This window comes from Orbilia oligospora (assembly GCF_000225545.1).
Source record: "Orbilia oligospora ATCC 24927 unplaced genomic scaffold scaffold00078, whole genome shotgun sequence".
Classification (NCBI taxonomy): Eukaryota; Fungi; Ascomycota; class Orbiliomycetes; order Orbiliales; family Orbiliaceae; genus Orbilia; species Orbilia oligospora.
Genome location: NW_011645635.1, coordinates 1062779 through 1086050, shown reverse-complemented (window position 1 = coordinate 1086050; position 23272 = coordinate 1062779). Strand labels below are relative to the sequence as shown.

General features: G+C 45.9%; 6 protein-coding genes across 6 annotated transcripts; 2 read left to right on the top strand and 4 right to left on the bottom strand.

The window, feature by feature from the left end:
* Positions 1-846: 846 nt before the first annotated feature.
* AOL_s00078g326 (uncharacterized protein) lies at positions 847-2782 on the bottom strand (the record flags this gene model as incomplete). Its single annotated transcript, XM_011123589.1, has 2 exons — positions 847-1933; positions 2001-2782. The coding sequence occupies 2 exons, from the start codon at positions 2780-2782 to the stop codon at positions 847-849; spliced, it is 1869 nt and encodes a 622-aa protein (XP_011121891.1).
* A 9254-nt stretch (positions 2783-12036) lies between these two features.
* AOL_s00078g325 (uncharacterized protein) lies at positions 12037-12663 on the bottom strand (the record flags this gene model as incomplete). The annotated part of the gene is made up of 1 exon (XM_011123588.1): positions 12037-12663. The coding sequence occupies one exon, from the start codon at positions 12661-12663 to the stop codon at positions 12037-12039; it is 627 nt and encodes a 208-aa protein (XP_011121890.1).
* A 330-nt stretch (positions 12664-12993) lies between these two features.
* On the bottom strand, positions 12994-14028 carry AOL_s00078g324 (uncharacterized protein; the record flags this gene model as incomplete). The annotated part of the gene is made up of 3 exons (XM_011123587.1): positions 12994-13115; positions 13192-13902; positions 13980-14028. 3 exons carry the CDS (start codon positions 14026-14028, stop codon positions 12994-12996), a joined length of 882 nt encoding a protein of 293 aa, XP_011121889.1.
* Positions 14029-15562: 1534 nt separating this feature from the next.
* On the bottom strand, positions 15563-16981 carry AOL_s00078g323 (uncharacterized protein; the record flags this gene model as incomplete). The annotated part of the gene is made up of 2 exons (XM_011123586.1): positions 15563-15947; positions 16017-16981. The coding sequence occupies 2 exons, from the start codon at positions 16979-16981 to the stop codon at positions 15563-15565; spliced, it is 1350 nt and encodes a 449-aa protein (XP_011121888.1).
* A 2297-nt stretch (positions 16982-19278) lies between these two features.
* Positions 19279-20560, top strand: AOL_s00078g322 (uncharacterized protein; the record flags this gene model as incomplete). The annotated part of the gene is made up of 3 exons (XM_011123585.1): positions 19279-19879; positions 19942-20141; positions 20210-20560. The coding sequence occupies 3 exons, from the start codon at positions 19279-19281 to the stop codon at positions 20558-20560; spliced, it is 1152 nt and encodes a 383-aa protein (XP_011121887.1).
* Positions 20561-22032: 1472 nt separating this feature from the next.
* AOL_s00078g321 (uncharacterized protein) lies at positions 22033-23187 on the top strand (the record flags this gene model as incomplete). The annotated part of the gene is made up of 1 exon (XM_011123584.1): positions 22033-23187. The coding sequence occupies one exon, from the start codon at positions 22033-22035 to the stop codon at positions 23185-23187; it is 1155 nt and encodes a 384-aa protein (XP_011121886.1).
* Between the last annotated feature and the right edge of the window lie 85 nt (positions 23188-23272).

The window sequence follows — 23272 nt, the reverse complement described above, 5'->3', positions numbered from 1 at the left end:
GACGATCGGAATCCGTTTGATGCATAAAATAACAAAAGCCGACCCTATGAATAACACGGGAGAAGAGGAAGGAGAAGTAGATATAAGGAAATGGTTAGGAAAACGAGAGTTCGATTTGGCGCGGGAGGCCGGTTTGAAGATTCAGAAATTTTTTAAATTTTTTTGGGAGAATTTTTTTGGTAGAGGAAGTAAAGTCTTTGGTATCTGAGAAAGAGGAAAGAATAAAGAGGAAGATCGGTGGTTGTGGAACCCATCGGCAGAAAAAAAATAAGAGATAGAAAGCTTTCTGTGACGAACCGGCGTACGTAGTTTCCTTTGCTGATATAGTTGTTTTGCCTGTGGTATGCTCCTTAGGAGGCTGAGTAGTAGTAAGACCGAAAAGAAGAAGGGTGCAAACGGTCGAAGACATTCTGGTTGTAAAGAACAAAGGAAAGGTTGAATTGAAAGTGAGGAAAAAGGGAGGCGCTAGACAAATATAAAACGACGATGTATGGCCTATATACTGGTCATATAAAAACAAACGACGTAAAGAACTTCAAAGCATAAACTCATATAGCATGAAGACGCATAAAAGACATTCAAAAATCACAAGGCTTGCTAAAGATATCATAACGTAAAAAGGGCTAAAAACAATAACACCTGCTAAAAACCAGAGTAAAAGCACAAGCAGTGGACAAAGGAAATTGAGACAAGGAAATTCGGGATGTCAATGATACAGGCTGTGTTCTGTATTCAAGACGAAGATGCCCTAAGGCAGGAGGCTGTGACCAAAGCACCGGGACCGACCGCGAAGTCTATCCTGATGTCTGTCGTAAAGATATATGATGTATGGATGGTACAAGATGCTTAAGCAGACTCAGCACGAGTGCTTTGAGCATATGCAGCGAAGCGACGAACGACCTCGGCGTCAACCTTATCCCAAAGGAGGGATCGGGTGTAGACCTCAGCAACAGTGGGCTTGTTGTGACCTTTTCGGAGAGCATTCAAGGTGGCCTGGAGGTTTTGACGACCCTCAGAGGTAGTGTACTCTGGCTCGCGAAGGAATTCTTTCGACGTAACCTCGTCGTACTCTGCAGCAGTAAGCATCATAAGTTCCTGAGCTTCTTGCGAACGAGTCTTCGGTTGTTCGAGGTGAGCGTTGAGTACAGCCAAAGAGGGGCCAAGACCGATGAGCTGGGAAGATTCAGTCTTTGGAACAACCCAGGCATCAGAGACCTGTTGAGTGACAGAAGGACCAATGGAGAGCTCGACATTGCGTGGATCAGCAGTGGCGATGGTGTTGGTTGGCTTAACACCAGCATCCTCGAAGATGGTGTTCAAGACAGCAGCAGAGGCGGTCTGGAGTGGTTGTGGAACTGGTGGGAGAGCGCTGCTCTGAGTACCCTTGGAAGCAACGAAGGCACCGAAGAGCAAAAGCAAGAAGAGAAGGCCAGAGGCTGGCTTCTCCTCTTCCTTGATCTCTGAGATCTTTGGAGCGAGCTTGACTTCTGCAACGTCTGGGACGTTGAGGAAGTTGTTTGCCTCGTCGTTGAAGCTTGGTGGTTCCCAGAAGGAATCGATTGGCATGCCATCGAAGGTGAACTCTTCGGTGTAGTTGACACCAGCGGGGGACTGAGCATGCATGGCAGCTTGGTTGAGTTTCTCTTGCATGAGGTCAAGTTCCTGACCGAGGAAGGTGTTCTTCTTTCGGAGCTCTGCAGTCTCCAAAGTGTGCTTGCGAACAATTTCCTCGTTCTGGATCTGAGCGTAGTTGAGGTGATGTTCGAACATCTCTCTCTCACGCATCCACTGAGCCTCCTTCTCCATCCATTCATTTTCACGGACGGCCAAAGAGTTCATCTTCTCCTCGAGCTCGAGGATAATGGCGCTGTGGACCTTCTTCTCTTCTTCAAGACGCTCAGTGTGCTGCTTCTTGCGTTGCCTTGAGTCGAGACTATATATTTTACACGGGTTAGTAGATGTTTTTTTATTTATATGCATGAACTCATGTGGTAACATACGCTGCTTGTCTGTTTCTTAGAAGCCTCTTTTGTTGCTTGAGCTCTTTGATCTCACCCTCGTCGGTGGACTGAGTGATGAGGGCATCGATGTTCATTAATGTCCTCTCAGCTGGGATGTCGAAGCGGGCATTCTTCTTTCTGATTCCATCCCGTCGAATGTGCATGGGGGAGTGGATTCTTAGTTGTGGGCTGCCAGGTCGGACTGGGGCATTTGGCTTCTTGACACCGTTTGTTGGATTGGAAGCAATGTTCTGTAGCTCGTTGGAAGCCTCAGCCTGCATAGCTGGAGCAGGAGTGATGGCAGGAGCGATGGGAGTCTCAAAAGGTTGTGTCGAAGGTGTGAAGCCTGAGAAGTCAGCACCGTCGAAGTTGAAGTTTTGAACTTGACCACCAAAAGTAGCCTGAACTGGAGTAGCAGTCTCTGATCGGTCGACCATAGTATCCCAGGAAGCAGCGGCACCAAACTGAGAGCCGTTGGCTTCCATCTTGACAAATGGGTTGTTCTCAAAGCCCGAAGCCATAGGAGAAGAGTCGCTCATGCCGTTGAGGAAGTCCCAGTCTCCGGCTTGAAGTTGAGGGGAAAAGATGGCTGCATCAGCCATAGAAGGCCGCCTTGTGTCAACGGGAGATTCAAATGCAGATGTGTCGATAGTGCTCTCAAGAATGTTATCATCCAAGATACTCGAGTCATCATCGTCATTCCACCGTCTCGACATGCCGGCCTCAGCTTGTAGCATTTGTGTGTTTCTGTAGTAGTCTTGCATGGTGAATTGAGTCGCCATTTTGGCTATATGTGTGAATGTTTATATGAAAAGGGAGAATCCCTATATAGATGAGTAGTCGTAGATGTAGTTGTAGTAACAGTCGTAGTAGTAGTGTCGTATGGTATAATATATCCCTTATACTTCAATATATATAACCCAACACTTGAATCCTTCGAGGAGATGTTGGAGTTCGGAGATGTGTTGCGAGGGAGGTCTGAACAAGATGATGGATGAGGATGGGAAAAAAGGCTGGGGGACAAGTAAACGAAGAGGAAGAAACAGGCAGGAATATAAACTGATGACAGTAAAATAAGAAAAATAAAAAAATAGAAAAAAATAAGAAAAATAAAATAAAAAAAAGATATGAGAGTTGATGATAAACTGAGGATAACCTGATCTCAAGTAAACTCTCGTCGTCCTTGAAATGCTATGGTGGTCAGTAGTTATACTAGAATCGAGTCAACCGTCCGGATTTCCCAGGCCAGTGGATCTGATGCTGTAATGATATATCGTATAAGGGAAACACTCCTTTCGTCGTGCTTCTGTATACGATCCAGGTGGATAATATAATATCTCAGTAGTGTGTATATAGTATTCTTATGAATATGAGGGAGAAGAAGGGGTGAGGGAAATCTACAAGTGGATGGGCAACCGCAGAGAATATATCGGAGCCTGCTCCCTTCTAGCCTCCTCTTCCTCTTCCTCCTCCTCTTCCTCCTCCCAAACCAAAACACCAAAACAGGACCGAAGAGAAAAGAGCAAGCACACTGCAGGACGCAAGCATAGGCACACCGGTCTCAAAGCTTGGTCTTGGTGGGAAGCATATGGTACTTCGGGTTCCTCCCAGCTGCATACCCTACCTTGTACCACTGCAGGCGTGGGTGGGTACCCCCATCTCAAATTTTTTCCATCCACCATATGGGAACGAGCGGATGGGAAAACAAGCCAATGGCGACGCAATGCCCAAGATCCCCGGCATCAAAGGGGGAAAAAGAAACGTCTTACCCTCGACGGGTACTCTAACTTTTTGTGTGAGGGATGCATCCTCTCGTGCTGCAGCAAAGCGAGTCAAGAACCAAGAACCGGCCATGTTCCTTCCCAGTGGGAGCCAGGCAGCGAGCGAAAGGGAAAAGGGAACTCCACTCGATGTCTCTCCCTGGTACCCGTCGCCGCCGGGAAGAATGGGGAATTTCTAACATTTATCACCAAAAATGCTATCATTGGGCAGATGTCACATTCAAACACTCAAAAGTTGGGGGAGGCTGCTATCAATATGGAAGTCGAGACGCTTCATCTGCCTCTGTCCTCAAAATACATCTCCCTTGTGACATCCTGCTGTGGGAGGAGCACAGCTTGCTGCTTTGACAGGCGGGTTTCGGTTCTTGTACCCCAAGACCTTACCTTCTTGTCCATAGCAGGTCCCCACTTTTTCTTCTTTCCTTTTTTTGGGGGCATTTCTGTTGTTTTTTTTCTTATTCTTTCTGTCTTCCTTCTTCCGAGGGTGCAAAGAGAACCTAGGAAGAAAATGTTTCCAAATTTTTTCGCTCCTGTGAGCACGGGAAGCTAACTACAAGCTTGGTAGCTTCCTCGGAAAGAGCTACCATTTACTGCTAAAACAGGAACTTTGAAACCTATCTTTTCACAGCTTCGACCGAGCTACGGTTCAGATCTTTTCTACAAAATGCTTCAACAGAAAAAAAATCGACATAAAATGCACATGAAAATATTCACTAGCAAGGACTCAGGCTGTATCTCGCAGAATTAAAATGTTGAGGAGGTACAAATGTACAAAACTCTGCTTTTCTCGCGTGGGACCATCAAGATCGAAAAAATCGCCCATGCTTGGGGCCAGGCGCCAGTGGAAACACTCTATTTGCCCTATCTTTCATGCCTGCATAAACATATCACCGCAGTCTACCCAGTAGAATGGATAGACATACGGACAGGAAAAATAAAAAATAAAAAAAATAAAAAAAAAAATAAGAGAAATCAATGCCCAGGCCCGTTGATACTCCGCCGTCCGGCAGTACAAGAAATGTACCATCTCGTGGGATGAGAAAGTAGTGGGATTTCAGGTATTATTAGGCTCTTCAAAAGGTTGTTTTTTTTTTGTCTTGGGTGCTTCCAATGGCAGAAACCTCTCTTACCATTTTCCCCACTTCATGCTCACAAACCACTCGCACCCAGCATCTTGAAATCAGCGAGCCATTCACAGCGAACGTACATTTTTTTGCTTTCTGCATGATAATCGATATATCCATGCAATTGCTTCGGAGGTAGCAACTTGACTTTTGATATAAGAGGAACTAGACCGCCGCGCGCCCCCTCACTCGGCCGCCGTCCAAAAAGTATCGAGTTCATCCATACAGAACGAAGCTCTTGATCCGTTGGAGAAGGTTGTGCATGATCAACCGCTTTTTCTATATATCAAATAAAGTGATAAGCCCGAGATGGGTTTCGCCTGCTATATGTTCCCATGCCATGAGGGGTTATTGCGATTTGATCAAGCTCAGCAGATAGTCAGCCGGCAGAGATCTTATTCGTCCCTTCGAGAAGGGACGCCCCCATATTCATATTTTTGGCCATCCCGCTCGACCGCGCTCTTCTCCTTTCCAACGGCATGATCTTGTCGAACCCACAAACCAGAGGGTAACGGAGAAGGCGGAGAGAATGGACGAATCGAGATTTCAAACGATAGACATTCAAGATCACACCGCTCGCGTAATAAAGTGTGAATGATCCTCAAAGCACCCCACCATGGATCACCCGGTCCGAGGCTGGGTCAAGGATCCTGTGGTCTTTTGTTTCAGTTATTCGATGGTAATAATGTACTGCTTCTCGAAGGAAAGACCTAAAGGGCCTAAAGGGCTGGATCCAGCAAATAGGATAAGCTTCTTTTTTGGCAATACATCACCATTATAGAGGAGGCTGTCACGCAAAAGGCTCATGTTCAATAGGAGCTTATTTTATTTTTTTTCCTGTCCTATATTCGTTTTTCCTTGGAGAAGAGTGGGGATAAGGATTATTTTTAATTCTGTTTTGGCAAAAGGGTGTGGTACTTATGAGCTGGCAGACATAAGCCCTGCACCTCCACAAAAGATTCCCGGCTTTCATAGACGTCTATGCTTCTGAACAACCTTCCTTTCCGTGCCTCATGTCACCGAAAAAAAACTCGTGGCGCGGGAAGACAAAGAAATGAGGGGTCCTGATGACGATATTTCTAATATCAGCGTTTTCGATATTGACAGACGGGATATCCGTGATACAAGAGACGGGAAAACAAGGCGAATCTTCGTCAAGTCTAGTCATTTTTCTGTTAAAGAAAAGTGACATTGACAGCGAAGCTTCTATAGGATGTTCTTCCTGCTTGCTAATATCCATCCTCGGTCACTTGGGCGAAGGGCAAACCCGGAATCAATCCGAGCAAGGGATCGAAAGGCATCGATCGAGTGAAAACCTTCAGTAGATATCGCCTGCTTGCACCTAAATGGGTAAATAGAGACGAAGGCTGAGGAGCTATCGACGGTTTTAAGAGGAGGAGCCCTCGACGACCGAACGATAATCCAATCCTCTCTTCGAGTTCTTCGGATTCCTGCGTCCTCGGATCCACTATCATTTGCTCGTTTGCTTTAGCTTCACAAAGCACGCACTGGCTTTCCCAAAACTGCGTAAATCTGCAAACATGAAGATTGCTTGAAGATGTGTGCGCGGGAGCGGATTAGGCGATACCGGGAGGGATCCAGATACGTCCACTTTGTGCTGCAAAGACGGGAGCTATGGAGCGGGATCTTTGTGAGAATCCAATCCGTTTGGTTTTCATCCCATCATTGAAGAAGCCATCACCACCATTCATCTACCTCTCCACCCATCCATACCATGGTGGAGTTGGTAAGCAGCCTCGTGAGCCGAAATGCTTTATGCAACAGCGGCATCCGCATCATGTTTATGAGCAGTCGATCATAAAACCCGTCGCATTTTTCTCCAATGCATTCCTTTTCGAAAAGAAAAAAGAAGAAGCGCATGAGCCATGAGAACATTTTTTTCACTCAGGCTGATTGATCGAACCGACCCAGGCAGCCGTGCCGTCGCGTTATCACGCCGAGACATAGGATGTCTCTATGTAACGCCAGGGCCTCGGGATGGAGGGGGGCAATGCGTTGAGAGGAGTTCTGGAGTTCTGGATCTCTCCGAAAATGGCTACTAAGTAGTTAGGCTAAGCAACTCTGTTCCCACGCGGCTCGGACGGAGCGAATAGTATAGTGTGCACTATCTGGGGGAGAAGGAGGTCCGGCCGATGAAAGAGATCCTCTGATTAGGCATTCAGCAATGTAAGGCCAGTCGCGCTTTTGAAGCTAAAGAACCCAAAGATCGGATGCCCCCTCAGCGACTTCGGAAACGTGATCTCACTCGTCAGGCGCGAGTGGGATGATTCCCGAGAGGGCCAAAGGTCAATAGAACTTCTCTTTTTGGCCCTTCTATGAGACTTTAGCTTCTAGAGTGAAAAAATTTTCATTGGATAGAAAACCGGGGATGGAGAAGGGAGACCTTACAAGAGCCTTCTTTGTTTACCTTTGGCCGACGGCCATGGGGTCGATAGCCTGGGCGAGCTGCATCTCTTGTTCGTTACATGCAAGGTGACTGTGGGCTGCATGCAAAGCATATGCACGAGGTCGACTCCATGTCGAAACTTTTTGCACCAGTGAGATGTTTAGGTAAGAAAGGAAAATCTGAAAGACGACAATTGCAATGCTATTGCCGGAGGTTGAGGCCCATGCCCAGACAGACCAAAGGGATGGTCAAGGGGGGCTCCACTTTTTTTTCTTGGAAGTTTATGCGTCGAAGACCAAGCCAGGAGATTCGCAACTTAGCGCGCCTGCTGGAACTCGAACCGGCGTGACTTGGGGACTTTTGCCGAGGGACGAATGGACATCGTCAATATCAGCCTTTGATTCGGATTTCATTCACATTACATATTGGCATTCATGGACTATAATAATAATAACAATAATACAAGAACAATCGACCCGAATTGATAGCCGTTTTATTAACCTATATAGGTTTTAAATTTTACAAGGCCCCAGCGCAGCGTTTCGTTCCGAGTGAGAATTAAAGAGGCACAAGCTACTGCAGCGAATAAATTGGAATGCAACGATTACCCTTCCTTTCGAGATCCGCGGGCGAGCTCGAGCCTGAGGTCGGAATAAACTTGGCTGGGGGTGGATGCGAATCAAATTCCAAGGTTCTGGAGCATAACGCCATCCATGAGGCGGTGCGACCCCCTCATCGGGACTTGTTCGCTGCAAGATCTAGCATACTTGCGGCTTTAATCCCTCAGATCATATCATATGGACCTCAAAATGTGATTACGCTCGTACTATGTCATTAATTTTCCTTCCGGATTCCACCCGCTAAGTCAGCAGTCATAAGATCAGAGAAGATCAGTTGGAAAAAGTATACTAGTATGGCAGCCCGCCGCCCACTAAGGTTGAACTAAAGTTATTGGGATTGATGCTAAATTTATACAGCTTGTGGTTCGATCTGGGATCTGGCACACTCTCAGCACTATGAAGCTTAAGAGTACGTCTTTAACTTGACAGTTCCCCTCAGGAAACTCGCTTTGTTTCAGGTTTCTTAAAGCATGATCGTTCGTGACCACACATTGGGCAGTTGGGTCACCTGTGGCAGACACTAACCATCCTAGTCGCAATTACTTACTATTAGAATCCAGTGCAGTTCGGATCATTCCTTCAGGAATATTCGATCAGTTATTTGAATGTGACTGCGCACTACTACCTACTCCGCACATACTACTGCTACTCTATATATATAGTATACATACATGTATGTATATTGTATGGGTGTAAGGACGTACATACTTGATGTACGCCTTAGAATTTTTGAGTAATCCTTGAAATTCGAAATCTTAAGACGAGGCACAATCGACTTGCGCGTTTGTAAAGAGCTCGAGCTCGATCGAAATTTGATTTGAACTGCCTCTAAAAGCCTGGTAAATGAGGGGGGAAAGAATTCCTCCTCTTGAGCACATATTAGAGATTCCAAGTATCTGCTTAGCAGTTACTTAGTCGAGCACTAATATCTTACGCCGAATATCTGCTATGTATGTAAAATACCCAGCTCGCTTCGAGGCTTCTCGCTGCATGATCATCCATAAATGTCTTGAAATCATGTACCAGATCAATCGTCTACATGATGCACACCGGTCTACCCTCCCCTCGGTAACATCATAGTACCACCCCGAGGCACGTTGCTCGCCCCGCTCCCCGTTCTCAAAGGAAGTTAATGTAAAGCACGTAATGCCGTTCCCCATCAAGAGATTAGGAAGTTCAGATCCCCTCTAAGAGAAAAAAACAGAGTTATCCCAAAATTTGGGATAAATTCGATACGATTACTGGATTATCAGCGGGATGAGCTGTCCTCTCGATAGTATCTTAGATCCCGTCTTCCCGCTCCGTAAGACATATATGTCTAGCTAGGTTGTACTATACAGTAGAACTAAGCATCTCTAGTTAGCAGCTACTCGTATAGTAACTTATAGCAGTATACACCTGCTAAGCCCATGCTAGTATATGTCGAAAGTCGCACGAAATTATCAAATACGTCTCGGCAGCATGGCCAAACGAACGATCGTATCATTTTTGTTATTCTTTTTATTTTTATAAAAGTTTTATTGTTTTTTTCTTCTAAAGAAAGAGCACGAGCACCAATTAACTCAAGTCCTGCTCCTAACCCCCCATCCAAGAAGGCAGGAGGTTGGGCCAACCATGAAAAGAATGTGGGTCCGCAAAGAAACTGTAAGACGGGGTAACCCATCGACCTATCGTAGACGACTGATGAGTTGTCATTCAGCCTGGGATTGGTCGACCTGCACAAGGGGGGTCTCGAGGCTTGGGAAGAGCAAGCAGGCTGAAGACAAGGGGAAAATCGTAAATTCCGTCGAAGAAGGTCTTCTTTTCCGATCTTTACGCCAAATAGTCCTGGGATTATATCAGACTACACTTGATATCCACTTTCGAGCATAACGCCGTAGTTAAGAACGGGAAAATTATATCACGAACTCTGAGCATAAGACCGAGGGAATCGAAAGAACACCTTAACTTCGCTAGCGAATTAGGCAAAAGAAGCAATATGCCGATTTGGGAAACCCCTCTCCAAAACGTAACAAGGACAACGCAAAACCCCATTCGATCCTTTCGATCTCAAACATGAAATTCCTGCGAGGCCAGTCCTCCCTTTTCCCGCCAGCATATCTAGTGACCCCTCCTGATAACTGTCTTCCCCGCGATCTTAGATTGACTATCAGTAGCATAAGAGGGAGTTTCGTCAAATCAAAAATTGTCTCGGAAGCACAACATGAACCTACATATACATACACATACATTTACATTTACACATACATACATACATACTTACTTACATACACCACCCCGAAACAACAGGAAGGACAACAGTAACATCCCCCATGGATCCAGCCGCATATGCGTATATAGTTTAAATTTTTCTATTCTTTAAATTCATTACATATTATAATTTAAATAACTCTCAAGGATAGGCCCCAGTACAGATATCGACACTCGTAGCATCTCCCAAAACTGTCTATTTGCATCAAGTATCTAGCTAAAAGGGTCTCTCCCTTCTCTGCACAAAACTCTTAGCGTTTAAACCTCATTCCTTCAGATACATAATGGTCCAGACCCAAAACTGTAGATAATAACCGTGAGCCGTTGAAGACTTCAATGGTACATGCACTTCCAAACCCTCCTTGTACCCTTAAATGCATTCTAAAGTACCCCTCCCCAAAGTAGATATCGTAGGCAGTTAGTAGGCTCTTTCAAACATCATCTACCCTCGAACATGCTTATAAGCTACCGATACACCCTATCGGCTCGCATTATCTTACATGTACATACCGTTGGCATTACCAGAATTATGCCGACACATGCTTTTTCAATCAAATCCCCTCATTCCCCTCAAATTACCAAACTTCCGTCAGATTTTCAGAGAAAAAGAAGAAAAATGACATATCGTATATCCTGACCGTTGAAAACCCGATCAAAATTTCCGAAGGAACCGGCCGGATACCCCTCTTAGTGAGAGCCTCTCGAATGCCACAGAGAAAGAGAAAAATTTTAAAATCCTGGTTTAAGATTACAAACACAACATACATATTCAGTCCACTCATCACCCATGTCCAGAGCTGTCATAATTCACCATCGTTAATATTCTCGACATCATTTTTTGACAAAAGATATCTTGATTCCGTATATTTATCGAATTCCGACTTTCAATTGATCAATTGGCCTCAAAATCGGCACACTTGCCCACTATCTGAAGGTCCAGGGTTTCGCTCCCTAACTTTAGCTCTCTAAACCGACCGAGAAACCCCGAAAATTTTCAATGTATTACTTTATATAGCAGCGAAACTGGACCTCTAAGAGGTAGACATATCACTACGCTTACTAGGCACTTTCCCTAAAGTATCTTCTTCTCGACTGGCCTGACAGTTTGCTAGCTCCGGATGGGTCGTATCATATTAACATCACAGCATGGTTTTACAGTTGAACCGATTGGAACCAAGAACCTTTACATCTCATTACTGATCTCATTTCATATTTTTTTCTTCTCTATTTCTACCTAAAATGTTTCAAAATCCCGCTCGATCATTTGCTTACAAGAAAAATTGAAACTAAAAAAAAAAATTTCATCCATCTTATGATCGCCTTTCAAAACACCATGCCCGATATTAATAAAAGGGAATAGGATTTGCCAGACGTGCTGCACGATGCAGTGCTCTGGAAACTACATAAGCGAAAAACCAACATTGAGACAACAGTAAAAAAAGACAGGAATTAAGTGAGCCCTTCAACGGTGAACCTCGGGCCTCAAGCTCAGGACCTCGCCGTTGAACTGCACACATGGGGACGGTAAACAAGGAAAGGAAGGGTACGAACCGGGCCGTCAATGAACGGGTGATTGTGAATTCGGCCGAAGCCTGCTGAATTCGAAACTCCCTCAAAGCCCGGTTATGATGCAGGGTACATTGCATCTTGCTGCTACTTTGCTACTGCTATTCTTTGCGATCATATTTCAAATTTTCTCCGGATTAAGAATAGCTGCTTCTATATATGTTGACATTAATCCGTTAAAAAAGCCGTCTGCTTTTTGCTTCGCTACTTCGCTATATTGCTTGATGTAAGACGATCAAGGAAAAATAATTGTATACGATCCGGTTGGCTGTTTTTCGTCGGGATGTTTCAAAACCGGATGAAATCCGCTTGTTGGGAGACTTCGTGGCCGTCGTCCGAGGTTTGCAAGATTACCTCGCTGTCACTAAAGTAGTCAGAGTCCACATCGTCACTACCGAACTGGTCCTCTTCCTCCTCTTCGTCTTCTTCATCCTCGTCGCTGGAGACATCGCTATCGCCGTCTGCCTGTTTTGCCTTCGCAGCGGCAGCGGCTGCTGCAGCTCGCCTCCTACCAGCATGCTCGATATGGGGTAGCTTGCATGCTTTATCATTACAAACACCTTTCGCATCGAAGTCTGGACACTCAAAAACATGTTTGTCGAGGCAATCAGCCCCTTTGTCGCAGTACCCCTCTTTTGCAAAAGGTCGGCATATCGGCGCGGACGGGTTGACTCTGACATGAGCGTACTTGCAGCTCTCATTGGAACAGTTACCTCTTAAGAAGTGAAGACAAGCGGGGACGCGATGGGGGTTGGGGATATGTGAGAGATCGCAAGAGTCTCCATCTGAACAGTTGTTTTGCAGAAATTTAGGGCATATCGCCACCCTGTCTGGGTCATGAACGTATGGACAAGTATTTCCTCGGACGCATTTACCTAGATAGAGTTTTTTGTTCCCCATTATAGAGGGTGGCATAGTCAGTCAATGGTCCACGTACCTTTGCAGCTCCCCCAACAACTCAGCATCGATGGTGTGCCAGAGCATGCGTAAGGATAGCTTCCGATAATCGCAAATACGGATAGTCGCCGCTCAGATCTCCTAAGACCCGACACGTATTTTTGCTCGCGATAACGAATGAGGAGAAGAGAAAAATCAAGGACAAGAAAGAAAGATACCGGTTGAAGTGAAAAATTTGCAAGGTTTTGCAATTTTCCTTTTTGCAGGTTGATCGCTCCTTCATAGGTTGATCGAGTGAGCCAAACTTGATTCGAAAATGTGACATGAAACTGAAACGGGGATGGTTTACTACTGACCGCTGTTGCCTCCGGACCACTCCCGCTCTCCAAAGATTGCCACCCTTACTCCGGTAGAAAGTGACACCACCAACAACCGCCGTCTTTGGAGTTGGTTTCTTTGCATCATCTGCTCTTTTTGTTAGATTCGCTGTAGATAGCAGATAGCATCTCAGATAGCATCTCAGATAGCAATCGTGGTACCGCTTACCTGAAACCTTCACTAATTTACTTCCATCGACTGTAATTTTATATCTCGCTCCATTGATAACGATCTCATGCTGATAAGTAGCCACATTCGTTGGCTTAGATTTGATTCTTCCAACAGTGTTCACGATGCCATACTGCTGCGACCCTTGCAGGAAACTACGCAACTTCGCCTTTTCGCTTTCTTCCTTCTTTTTCAGCTTGTCTTGACGAGTTTGTTCTATCGCCTTCGCCCGAGTCTGCAAATGTTGGTCGTACACGGAGGAGTTGATGAGTTGCATGTGTCGGTCACGTTTTGCGACCCAGCTACCAGAGTTGGGTGCTGCTGTGGATCCATTGGATCCCGAGGTTGTAGGCATCGCGATGGCATCATTGACATCAGTCATGGTCTCGTCGTCAGTCCCAGTGGTTGGTGTTTCCCCTCGGGAGTTAGTTCCGCTCGCTGGAGCAGAGCTGTTAAGAACCAACGTCCGATTCCTATGCCCGGATGGCATTTGTCTCCCGCCACGGCCCCGGCTCCGATAGCTTGTGGCTCCACGAGTCGGTGCCCAAGAATGACTTGATCCATGTCCTCGATGGCTTGCATGGCTTGCATGATGGGCATGAGGAGGGGGGTACGGCTGGTGTCTGTTGGTGGGGTAAGATGGCTGCTGATGCTGAGGCCGTGACGAGGATGTCGATGACGCCACAGAGGCTTTGTGACGATTTATTTGACCTACGACGCATGATTAATTAGGCATGATGGTGATACAAAGACGGCAGGCAGGGCCCGGGGGGGTTTCCGGAACTCACCAGCCAGCTGGCTGATTCTTGCCAGGAGTTCGTCGTTTTCGGAGGGCATCCTAGGGATTCGATTCCAGTTGTTTCGTATGTATCCTATATTACACTGCACTGCTGATGAACGACGCTAATAAAACACACGGACACGATGCAGAGAAACAAGGGACTGTGATAGGTAAGAGAGGGAAAAGGGGAAGGGGGAGAAGAGAAGAAGAAGAAGAAGAAGCAACGGTGTCGGGTAATCGATGGTGGGAATTATGACAGAAGTAGAGAACCTGTTGGAAAGGCGTCGGTGTCTGTGCCTTAACTTCTCTGCGCGCTTAAAGCCGACCACCAAAAGCTCATCTCTCACTAAACCCCGGAAAGGGAAAGTCGACTTCGGACAAACACCCAATGGCAGGCGGTGCAACACGTCAAACGGTTGACAACGCAAAAAGTATCACACAGGAGGTGATACCATTCGCTCGCCTAGTCCAGCTATCACAATCACATCTCACTGCAGGTTTAGCTATGGTTCCGTCTCCAATATCGTGACGGGACTGGCTACACGCGGATAGCTGTATACGTGTCATGGCTAGAGCGGGGGTTGTGACCATTGCAATAGGTTCCGCGACTGCCACGATGGAATGACAGCTAACGGGGCGTACGGGGTATACGTTGGCGGCTCAGATGTTACGAGATGAAGGATAAATACAGGTCTGTATCCCCTTTGTACCGTTCGATCCCATCTTTATTCTTTACATCTGATATTGGAATAGGAGGGAGAATTGGCGCATTTCTCGACAATGCTGCTAAGCTATGTACAAATTGATTGAATGGAACCGAGGACAAGCGACATGACTAGCGGGTGACAACTAATTCCGACACACACACAATGCTCTGGAACATCATAGAAGAGGGGGGTATGTCACTATAGGACAAGTGAAGGAGCTATGGAAAAGGATGAGAGGATAAAATTCGACATAGACAAACTTTGTGACCATGAGATGGCGACACTCCGAAAACTTTGGCAAAATGAACGCTAGCTGGAACCGAAGCAATTGGCTGCCACGAAATTCGAAAATCGACAAAGAAGATGTATCATACATAATGCGAATATGGATTGCTGGCAATCGAGTCCTACCAAATGCAAGCAGGCGCAAATGCAGAGGCGAAAACAATGACGGAATGCATGCATAAGGATACCAAGGACTCCGCGCTATGAATATGATACCAAAGGAATGGACAGAAAAACAAAACAAGTATTGACAGTGTATGTGTGTAAAGGAGAAAGAGACAAGGACAATGTGAATCTCAAAGGGGGATTGTTCCCAAAAAGCAGGAAACTCAGCAGCAAATAGAGTGTGCATACCACATACATGAAATGATTTTTACCGGAAAGTTCAAAGAAAACCATAAATGAAATGCGAAAAATGCCTTTTGCAAACAGAGCATATCCTTTTTGCGCCGTTTGCCAGGCATGAAAATGGGACGTCGTAAGAAGATTCGTGTCGAAGGATCCAGTCTTTTGTTCATAAGAAGACTGTTCGATAGCGCTCTCGTGGTTTCCAGCAGCACAAGAGTGAATGCTTGTCCAGACTTTCAAGCTTTGTGGGCTACTCGGTTGTGTTCAGGAGAGAATATATCTCTTCACTCGTTCCCTCCGTAGCCCATTTCTCGCCTTTGTACCCGCCACAATCTCTAAAATCCCATTCGATTTTAGGGTACCCGGTCACTAGTTTATTTGCGGCGGCACTAGTTACCCAGACACCGTGTCTAGCTCCAAAGTATTCCAGATTCTTGAGCTTCAAAACTGCGTCGACAACATCCACGGCCGCATTGATCGCTTTCGTCTCGTCTGGTCTCCAGGTATATGCCTTTGGTACATCCGATACAAACAGGAGGTTTGTGAATGCAGTGGGCCTATATTTCGAATACCTGGCTGCTGGTGAAAGGACGGCATAATCATCTGCTATTGGAACATTTGAGATATCAACTTTCCTAGATATCCCAGCATCATCGTTAGTATCTCAGTATCTTCGACAATATTCCGTTGAAGACAATCTGTACCTCAGTCTTTGGCAAGCAACAATGATATGCAACAAAGCTCCAAATGGCACATCTCTACAAGTGTGATACTGCGTTAAAAATGGCGATGGTAGCGGATGTACCCCCTTCGGTGGTGTAGGCGGCGCAACGACCTTCACTCCTTTCCTCAATCTGAAGTTATCCTCTCTCCTTATCGTGTGCAGCGGATCAGTTCTATACTTCCAGTCTCTCCACCCAGCTAACGGCATATCCTCTGGCACTTCGGAAGGGATATTCGATAGATCTAACTCGCGGACCAAATTTGCCAAAGGTGCGTTATGAGTTATCAAAGAAACAAATTGTGCAAAGCGATAAGTACTCGCGAAGGTTGGTGCGGCGTAAAGTGCTGGCGCCGCAGAGTCAGCAAGATACTTGTTGGAAAGAAGAATGGCATGGAGAGTCTTCTGATCAAGGTGACAGAATATCTCATCGAGAATTTCGCAGGGCATGGAAGTCAAGCAAGCAACTTGATAATACTTCCGCTTCCTCGAACGAAAACTCGAGGTTGTGGAGTGAATCGAAGCACCTGAAGAACTCAATCTATGCGCGGCTTTCATAGCTGCTGCCATAGATTTCCCTGTCGGTCTGAGCTTACTCGTGGCTTCATTTTTGGCCTTGGATTTTGCAAGAGGTTTTAAAGGAACATCTGGTGGGACGAGGCTTGAGACCGTCCGTCGCAGAACGGGTACAGTTGGCCTTGCCGCGCCCTTATTAGGATCTACTGGCGTTAGCACCGCGGTTTGCTGCTTCTTCGCGGGTCTCCCATCGAATCGGGGCCCAGCAGGTGCATCTGAATAATACTGCGTGCTAAGCAGCCTTGGACTTTGATATCGCCCTCCATATGAGCTGTTGAAATGATGCGAGAACTGCAAGCCGTTCGAGGCGGCGCTGATTCTCAGCGGTACCGCATAGCGAGATTCTCTAGGTGCCCTATATGCATAATCCATTTTGTTAAAAAGGTTGTCTTTGCGAAGTTTGTGAAGCTGAAGACGCAACCGCGATTATATATTGTTCAGTTTGTCGTGCGACATTATGACGTTTGGGTGGTCTGGGCAGCTTCTTGACAGGGAATGGAAGGGTACGAACATGTCGATATCAGACAAACAAGAACTAGGGCGTCAAGCCTTAGGTCTTGGAACTGCACAAATAGGCACAAAGCCACCCGACAAAAAATATATATTGGATGTCGGTCTTTTAGAATATAAATGCTTATAGTACAAAGAAAATAAAAACAAAGAAGGGAGAAAATGCCCTGAGGGAGGAGTGTCTTTTTTAAAAAAAGAAGCCCACGAGACGGTACATGCCAAAAATACACAGTGTGGGAGGAGCTAGAGCCATTTATTTAGGTACGGGTATCTCCCCATTGTCCCATGCTCACGCCCAGCAAGAACTGGTAAGCTCACAGTTTAGCCCAACCGGCGACCCTTCTTTCCGTCCTGTCCCTCGCAGATGATAGACATACATTACGCCGCGGGCGCAGCTGCAGTCGAAAAAACCAGCTCGACGACCTCGAACCTGACAGGGATGGGGGCGAACTTAACAAGGGGCACACATTTTTAAGCGTGGGTCCCCGCCAAAGACAGCAGAGGGGTTGCAGATAATTCCATCTTGGCTGGTAAAACAGTGCATTAATAGCATGCTATCCGTCCGGCTGGGATCTTGTAGCCCGAACAGTTCGTACAGCTCGAACGAATATGAATACACCTTCCTGGACCAAATCTTTGGACGACCTCTACTCCATCTATGTGCGGGCGCCCAGATTTTTGGCTGCTCTGGTTATCCGTCTTCCCCGCAGGTATACACGATCAGATTATCTTTGCAAAGACTTTTGCTTTGGGCCTTTGGACTCATGAAGCTTTTGTGCGGTGAAGAAAAGCTTTATGTGTTCCGTTCCAAGACCGCAACCCCGAATGTCCAAGACCGCAGAAAAGGAATAGAGTGCCTGCGAATGCACAAATACTTCCATTCCTGCGATATATTCAAGGGATGCCGCCGCGGAGCTATCAAGCTCAAAGCTCTAGATTTTGAAGCCGTGCAGGGGGAAATATTCACTCCCCCTCTTTCCAAGAGTTTCGTCCCCTTGCTAAATCACGATAACCTATAACCTTCCTGTGGAGCTTTGAGGTCAGCCGTATATAGCTCCATAAGTCCATGATGCCGCAATCCGCAAGACAAACATGGTGGTTAATGGTGGTTAATGGTGGGATTGCACAACCCATGCATGCGACCTCGTTTTCGACATCTTCTTACCCATATTATCAATCAAATACACTAAAACACTCCTTATATGAGCGAATCAGCCAAGGCCTACCGTCAACCATAAATAAGATGCCTAGGCACTAACCGTCAACCTTCTCCAGAAGTGTGGGATTTCGCCCGAGAACGGCAGCTGGAACTGGAACTGAACTCTTTTTTTTGTGTGTGTCTTCCGCGTGGCAGCTATAGCTAGCTTATAATATGGGGTTTCCCTACGGATATCGGGGTAGTATCCGCCGGCTCAAAACTTTGATTCCTAAGGTACGGGCTTCCTATGAACTTCACCATTTAGGTCTGTCACATTGCCTCGATCCGACAGGCCGGGTAAATGGTGAGGGGTCGTCGCAAGATGGGGTTGACAAGCTCAAAAGTTAGCTGAACGGGAGATGTGATGACGGAAACGAGTCAGTCAGTGTCGTAAACGGATAGAATGCTATGGTAGTATAAGCAGTATTGTTGGACAAGCATTCCAGATCTGTCCAGGAGGCAACATGGCCTGGGAGATGCCGACATGTTAGCTATATCAGCTTGATCGAAATGTGCCGTCGAGACCGTCTTGTGAATGATATTGATAATCGAGACAAAGATGCATGCAAGGGCTTGCATATCGTAAAGGCTGCCTATTATCCCAGTAGTTCTGCCGAATTTCTAGAGTATCAGGCTTATTAGGTGCATATACTGTATACTATCGTATATATCGTTCGAGAAGCCTGTTCCATAACCAATCATCCTCAAAGCCCAGATGGGGGTGCTGTCCGCCGGCGTTAGTCGGCGTTAAGCGTCGCGCTCGGCTTAGGACTGAAAGCGGGCCAAAACAGGATTCAGCGTGTCGCATGTCTGCAACATCGCTCTTCAAGGTTCACAATCCACCCCATCGAGACTCGGTCCACCATTCGACATCCTGGATCGTCCCAAGTGGCCCGAATAACTAGCCCGTGTGCTTATTACCGTCTAGACCACCTCGATCCAACCTCCAACTCCACCAACAATGGCGACCAACGCGGCACCAACCATCAAAGTCGAGGAGGACACTAATTCTCCGGCCATCAAGACTGAGAACGTTTCGATGGAAGATGCTCCACCCGCGTCTATTGGCTCTCCAATGTCTGAAGATGATGAACAATTCGAAGATGCCGGGGATCTGGACATGACGAAAGGCGGTGTCATAGCATGGCTCGTCAAAATGCCGGATTTTGTCCTGGAGAACTGGCATAAAATCGATGATGATGAAGAGATTCATCTCGCTGACATCAGAGTTTACAATACACCGGCTGCTTTGCCGGGTGCGAAAAAGCAGGAGCCACCACAGGAGAGGTTAAAGTTATTCTTGACGGATAATAAGTACAATGAGGGGATACCGAAGAAATTCGACATGGCGGTCACGGATAGAAATGTCAGAAATACGTTCGTATTCACTGAGAAGGATATGCCGGGATTTGAGAATCGGGCTCGTGGCATCGGAACAGATGGAAATCCCATCATCCCATCAAGACTATTACAGCCGGAGAAGAATTTCGACAGGAAATTCGGTAAAGGAGGAAACAATAATAATAAGAAATTCCAGCCATTCTTCCGGAAAGCCATTCCCAGTACGCGACGACTTTTATCCGAATATTCTAATGATGGTACTAAAATTCAAATATCTACATAGAACGTACAGCTTTAGTTGGAACAGTTCGCCACGAAGCCGTTGTCACACCAGTTGATAGCATCGAGTTTGCGAAGTATCTAAAACGGAAACGTGACATAATGGAAGAAGAGCAGCGAAAGAAGCACATTGTGGTTCTCGACAAGATCCTTCCGGGTGCTCCTCTCCCGACTACCAACGACAATCTCTTCGACCAAGCTATTGTATGTCTTCGATCGTTTCCCCATTTTCTCGTAGTATCTATAAGCACTAACACACCCTTTTTAAAAAGCAAAAACCCGGCACGGAAAAGAAGAAGACCCAGGAAAACAAGGCAACCCGTATGCCCCGAAACGAACTTCTCGATGCATTATTCACCTGTTTCTCTGAGTATGAGTTTTGGACTCTCAAGGGTCTTCGTGAAAGACTCAATCAGCCAGAAGCATATCTCAAAGAAACTTTGGAAAGTATTGCTACTCTCCTCAAGACTGGACCATTTGCATTGAAGTGGCAATTAAAACCCGAATATAAGACTCGGGATATTGAAGCAATTAAGAAGGAGGTTAGAGAGGATTTGGGAACTGATGCGGGTGAGGAGTTTGACGACGACGAAGAGGAAGAGATGGAGGATGTTAAGATCTGAAGCCAGATAACTTAGAGCGATAACAGGAGGAAGATACAACGGTTTTTTAGACGGCGGTCATGCAGCCGGGTCTACAAAAGCAGGAGACGTGAAATTGTTTAAAACCTTCACTCTGCGTTTATCCTTCAAATAATTTGCCTACACGATGGATACCCCCTTTTTGGGTTGTTGAGGCGTTAGCGTGGGAAGCATGTACCGGCGTTTTTGCTATTCTTCAAATACTTGAGATCCATAGACAATTGCAATGGAATCCTTCTAAGTCCATACTTATAAGCTAGATTGTGATTTCAACAATAGAATCAAGCTCGCTACATATATGCTAACATTTCAATACACGCAATCAACATTAAGATCCCCTGTTCTCAGGTTAGCTCTTGAACTTTTCATTAAGGTGGAGCAGAAATGGATCCCCTCACGTAGTCAAAAATTTTTTTAGCTTTTTTATTTTTGGCATTCGACGGCTGAGAATATTAATAGATTTATATCCAACTCTGAAGTTTATACTACAGATTCAAACAACAACGACATTACTATTGCATATATTGTGGACTTCGTCATACCTTTTGGAACTTATGAAACCAAACGAATTGGAGTCCCCGGGTTCACTACGGTAACATGGGTTTATAAGTCGTCTAAACGTTTCGAACGCTGGAGGTCGAGCTTTCGGTTTATAATTTAGGTCGAAGAATTCGAAACCGGCGCCTCGAGATGGGCATACAACATCCAACATTCTACGATACACTCAGCTTCCTGTTGTATCTACAATCATTCTTTTGTTTGTATGTATTTGGTGATGAGTTTAAATTGAGCAGTGCAACCTATTAGGCCAGATATACAATTTTTCTCGCAGTGTTTCTCAGCTGATAGTATCAGCGAATGCACATGCATGTTATTATTATATTATGTGACGGATTCAGATAACTTTATATTAGAATTGGGAGATCGAGGTGAAATATCCCAAGTTATCGACAGTTGATAGGTTTTCCTGACGATGAAAGAAGGAACCTAACCAATTTGACTTCAAATTCGTTCTGGCCAGCAGGATCGATATCCCGGGACCGTCGACCCTATGAACCTGATCCAACGGATTCGTACCAACGGATAGGTGTACTCGTTCACACACCCTTTTAATCCCGGATGAATAAATATAGACTAGCCGACTAGACCTGCATATACAGGAAGCAATATTGCAATGGAAGTTGAATAAACGTGTGAAGCTCAAGTTATCACCGTTCCGAATATAATATCGAGCTAACATTGTCATGTCAGAAAATCATGGGCATTATAAAAGGTTGCAGATTACCACAGGACATATTTTTATCAGTCGAAACGATCGAGACACGCCTCATTACCTAGGTATACCGGTATATTTATACGCAAAATATTTAGGTACTACCATAACCATTGTACCGAATAATTCTTCTCTTAATTAAGCCTCCGTTTCAGGTCTCAAACTCGAACTAAGGTTCAATATGTGGGAGCCCTGGCTAAAACGGACTCTTTTCTTTACTCTCTATGTAGGGAGTAGCCTTTTTACTCTGCCTCCTGCTCAAGCTCTACCCCAGGATGGGCCCCAGACTGCCTCCGTGATTCAAGAGGTTGAAGTTATCTCCGCCTGGGCTCTCGGGCAGGATACAAACGCCGAACATTTAGAAGCTCGACAAATAATTCCAATTTTCAAGGGAATTGGTGGAGTATATACCAAGTATCGGACGTCGTCACTTCCACAACCTACCGCAAACTCTATTGATACCAGGTATAAGCCATCGCCTCCAAGTCTTGAAGGCCCAGATCGTGAGAAAGAATTAGACTTTAACGGCCGGGAGTGCAAAGTTGGTCTCTACCATGATCGATGGTTTAGAAACACGGAGCCGGGGTATGGCGGGACGCCCTACACACGATGGGAAGGCTATCCGCTCGGCCGTTGGGGCGACCAGATTCAAAAGGAGGAGAATTGTTTTGACGTTGAAGACCTCAACCCGGAATTAAAGGACCAGATACGTTATGCCGTCGTAACGGGACATTGCGGGTGCCAGTTTTATAGTAAAACTGGGTGCTCCGATGATTCTTGGTTGTTTTCGGGCCACGATGTTGACGGCGAAGTTCCGTCGGTGGCATGGGCTACGACTGCGAGTTTCCGCTGCCGCAATAATAATCATGTTGATGATTTTCAAAGCTGCAAAGTAACCTTCACAAACGGTGGAGATGAGTGGGAACCAAACGGAAAGTACAACCTGTACTTTAACGTTATGGACGGTTATAACTACTTGACATTTTGGTACCAGGATTTGTATTACGACAGAAGCAACATCACAGAAGACCAGGATGCAGGTGGTAGCTTATGCTGGGCGACGGACAGCTTGGAAAAGCAACGAGAGGATGGAATGGCACAATTTATTAGATACGGCAACGCCACCGGATGTTCATGTACAGTTTATCGAGAGAGGACTTGCAGCGGGGAAGTGCTTCGCGAAGTGGGTGGATATGGGACAGACGTTCAATACAATTGGCCTTCGACTAACTACATCCAGCCTGGAAGTGTTAGGTGTTGGCCTCCGTATGGGTTGAACCATGGGAAGCGGGCAGACGGGCTACCGGAGCGTCAAAACTGGGGATTCGAAACTTGAAGGCATATTCTTCTCGAGCTTGATCAATTGAACAAGTTCCAAATTTATCAGGCTGCTATTTATCACAATAGATCTGGGGTTAACA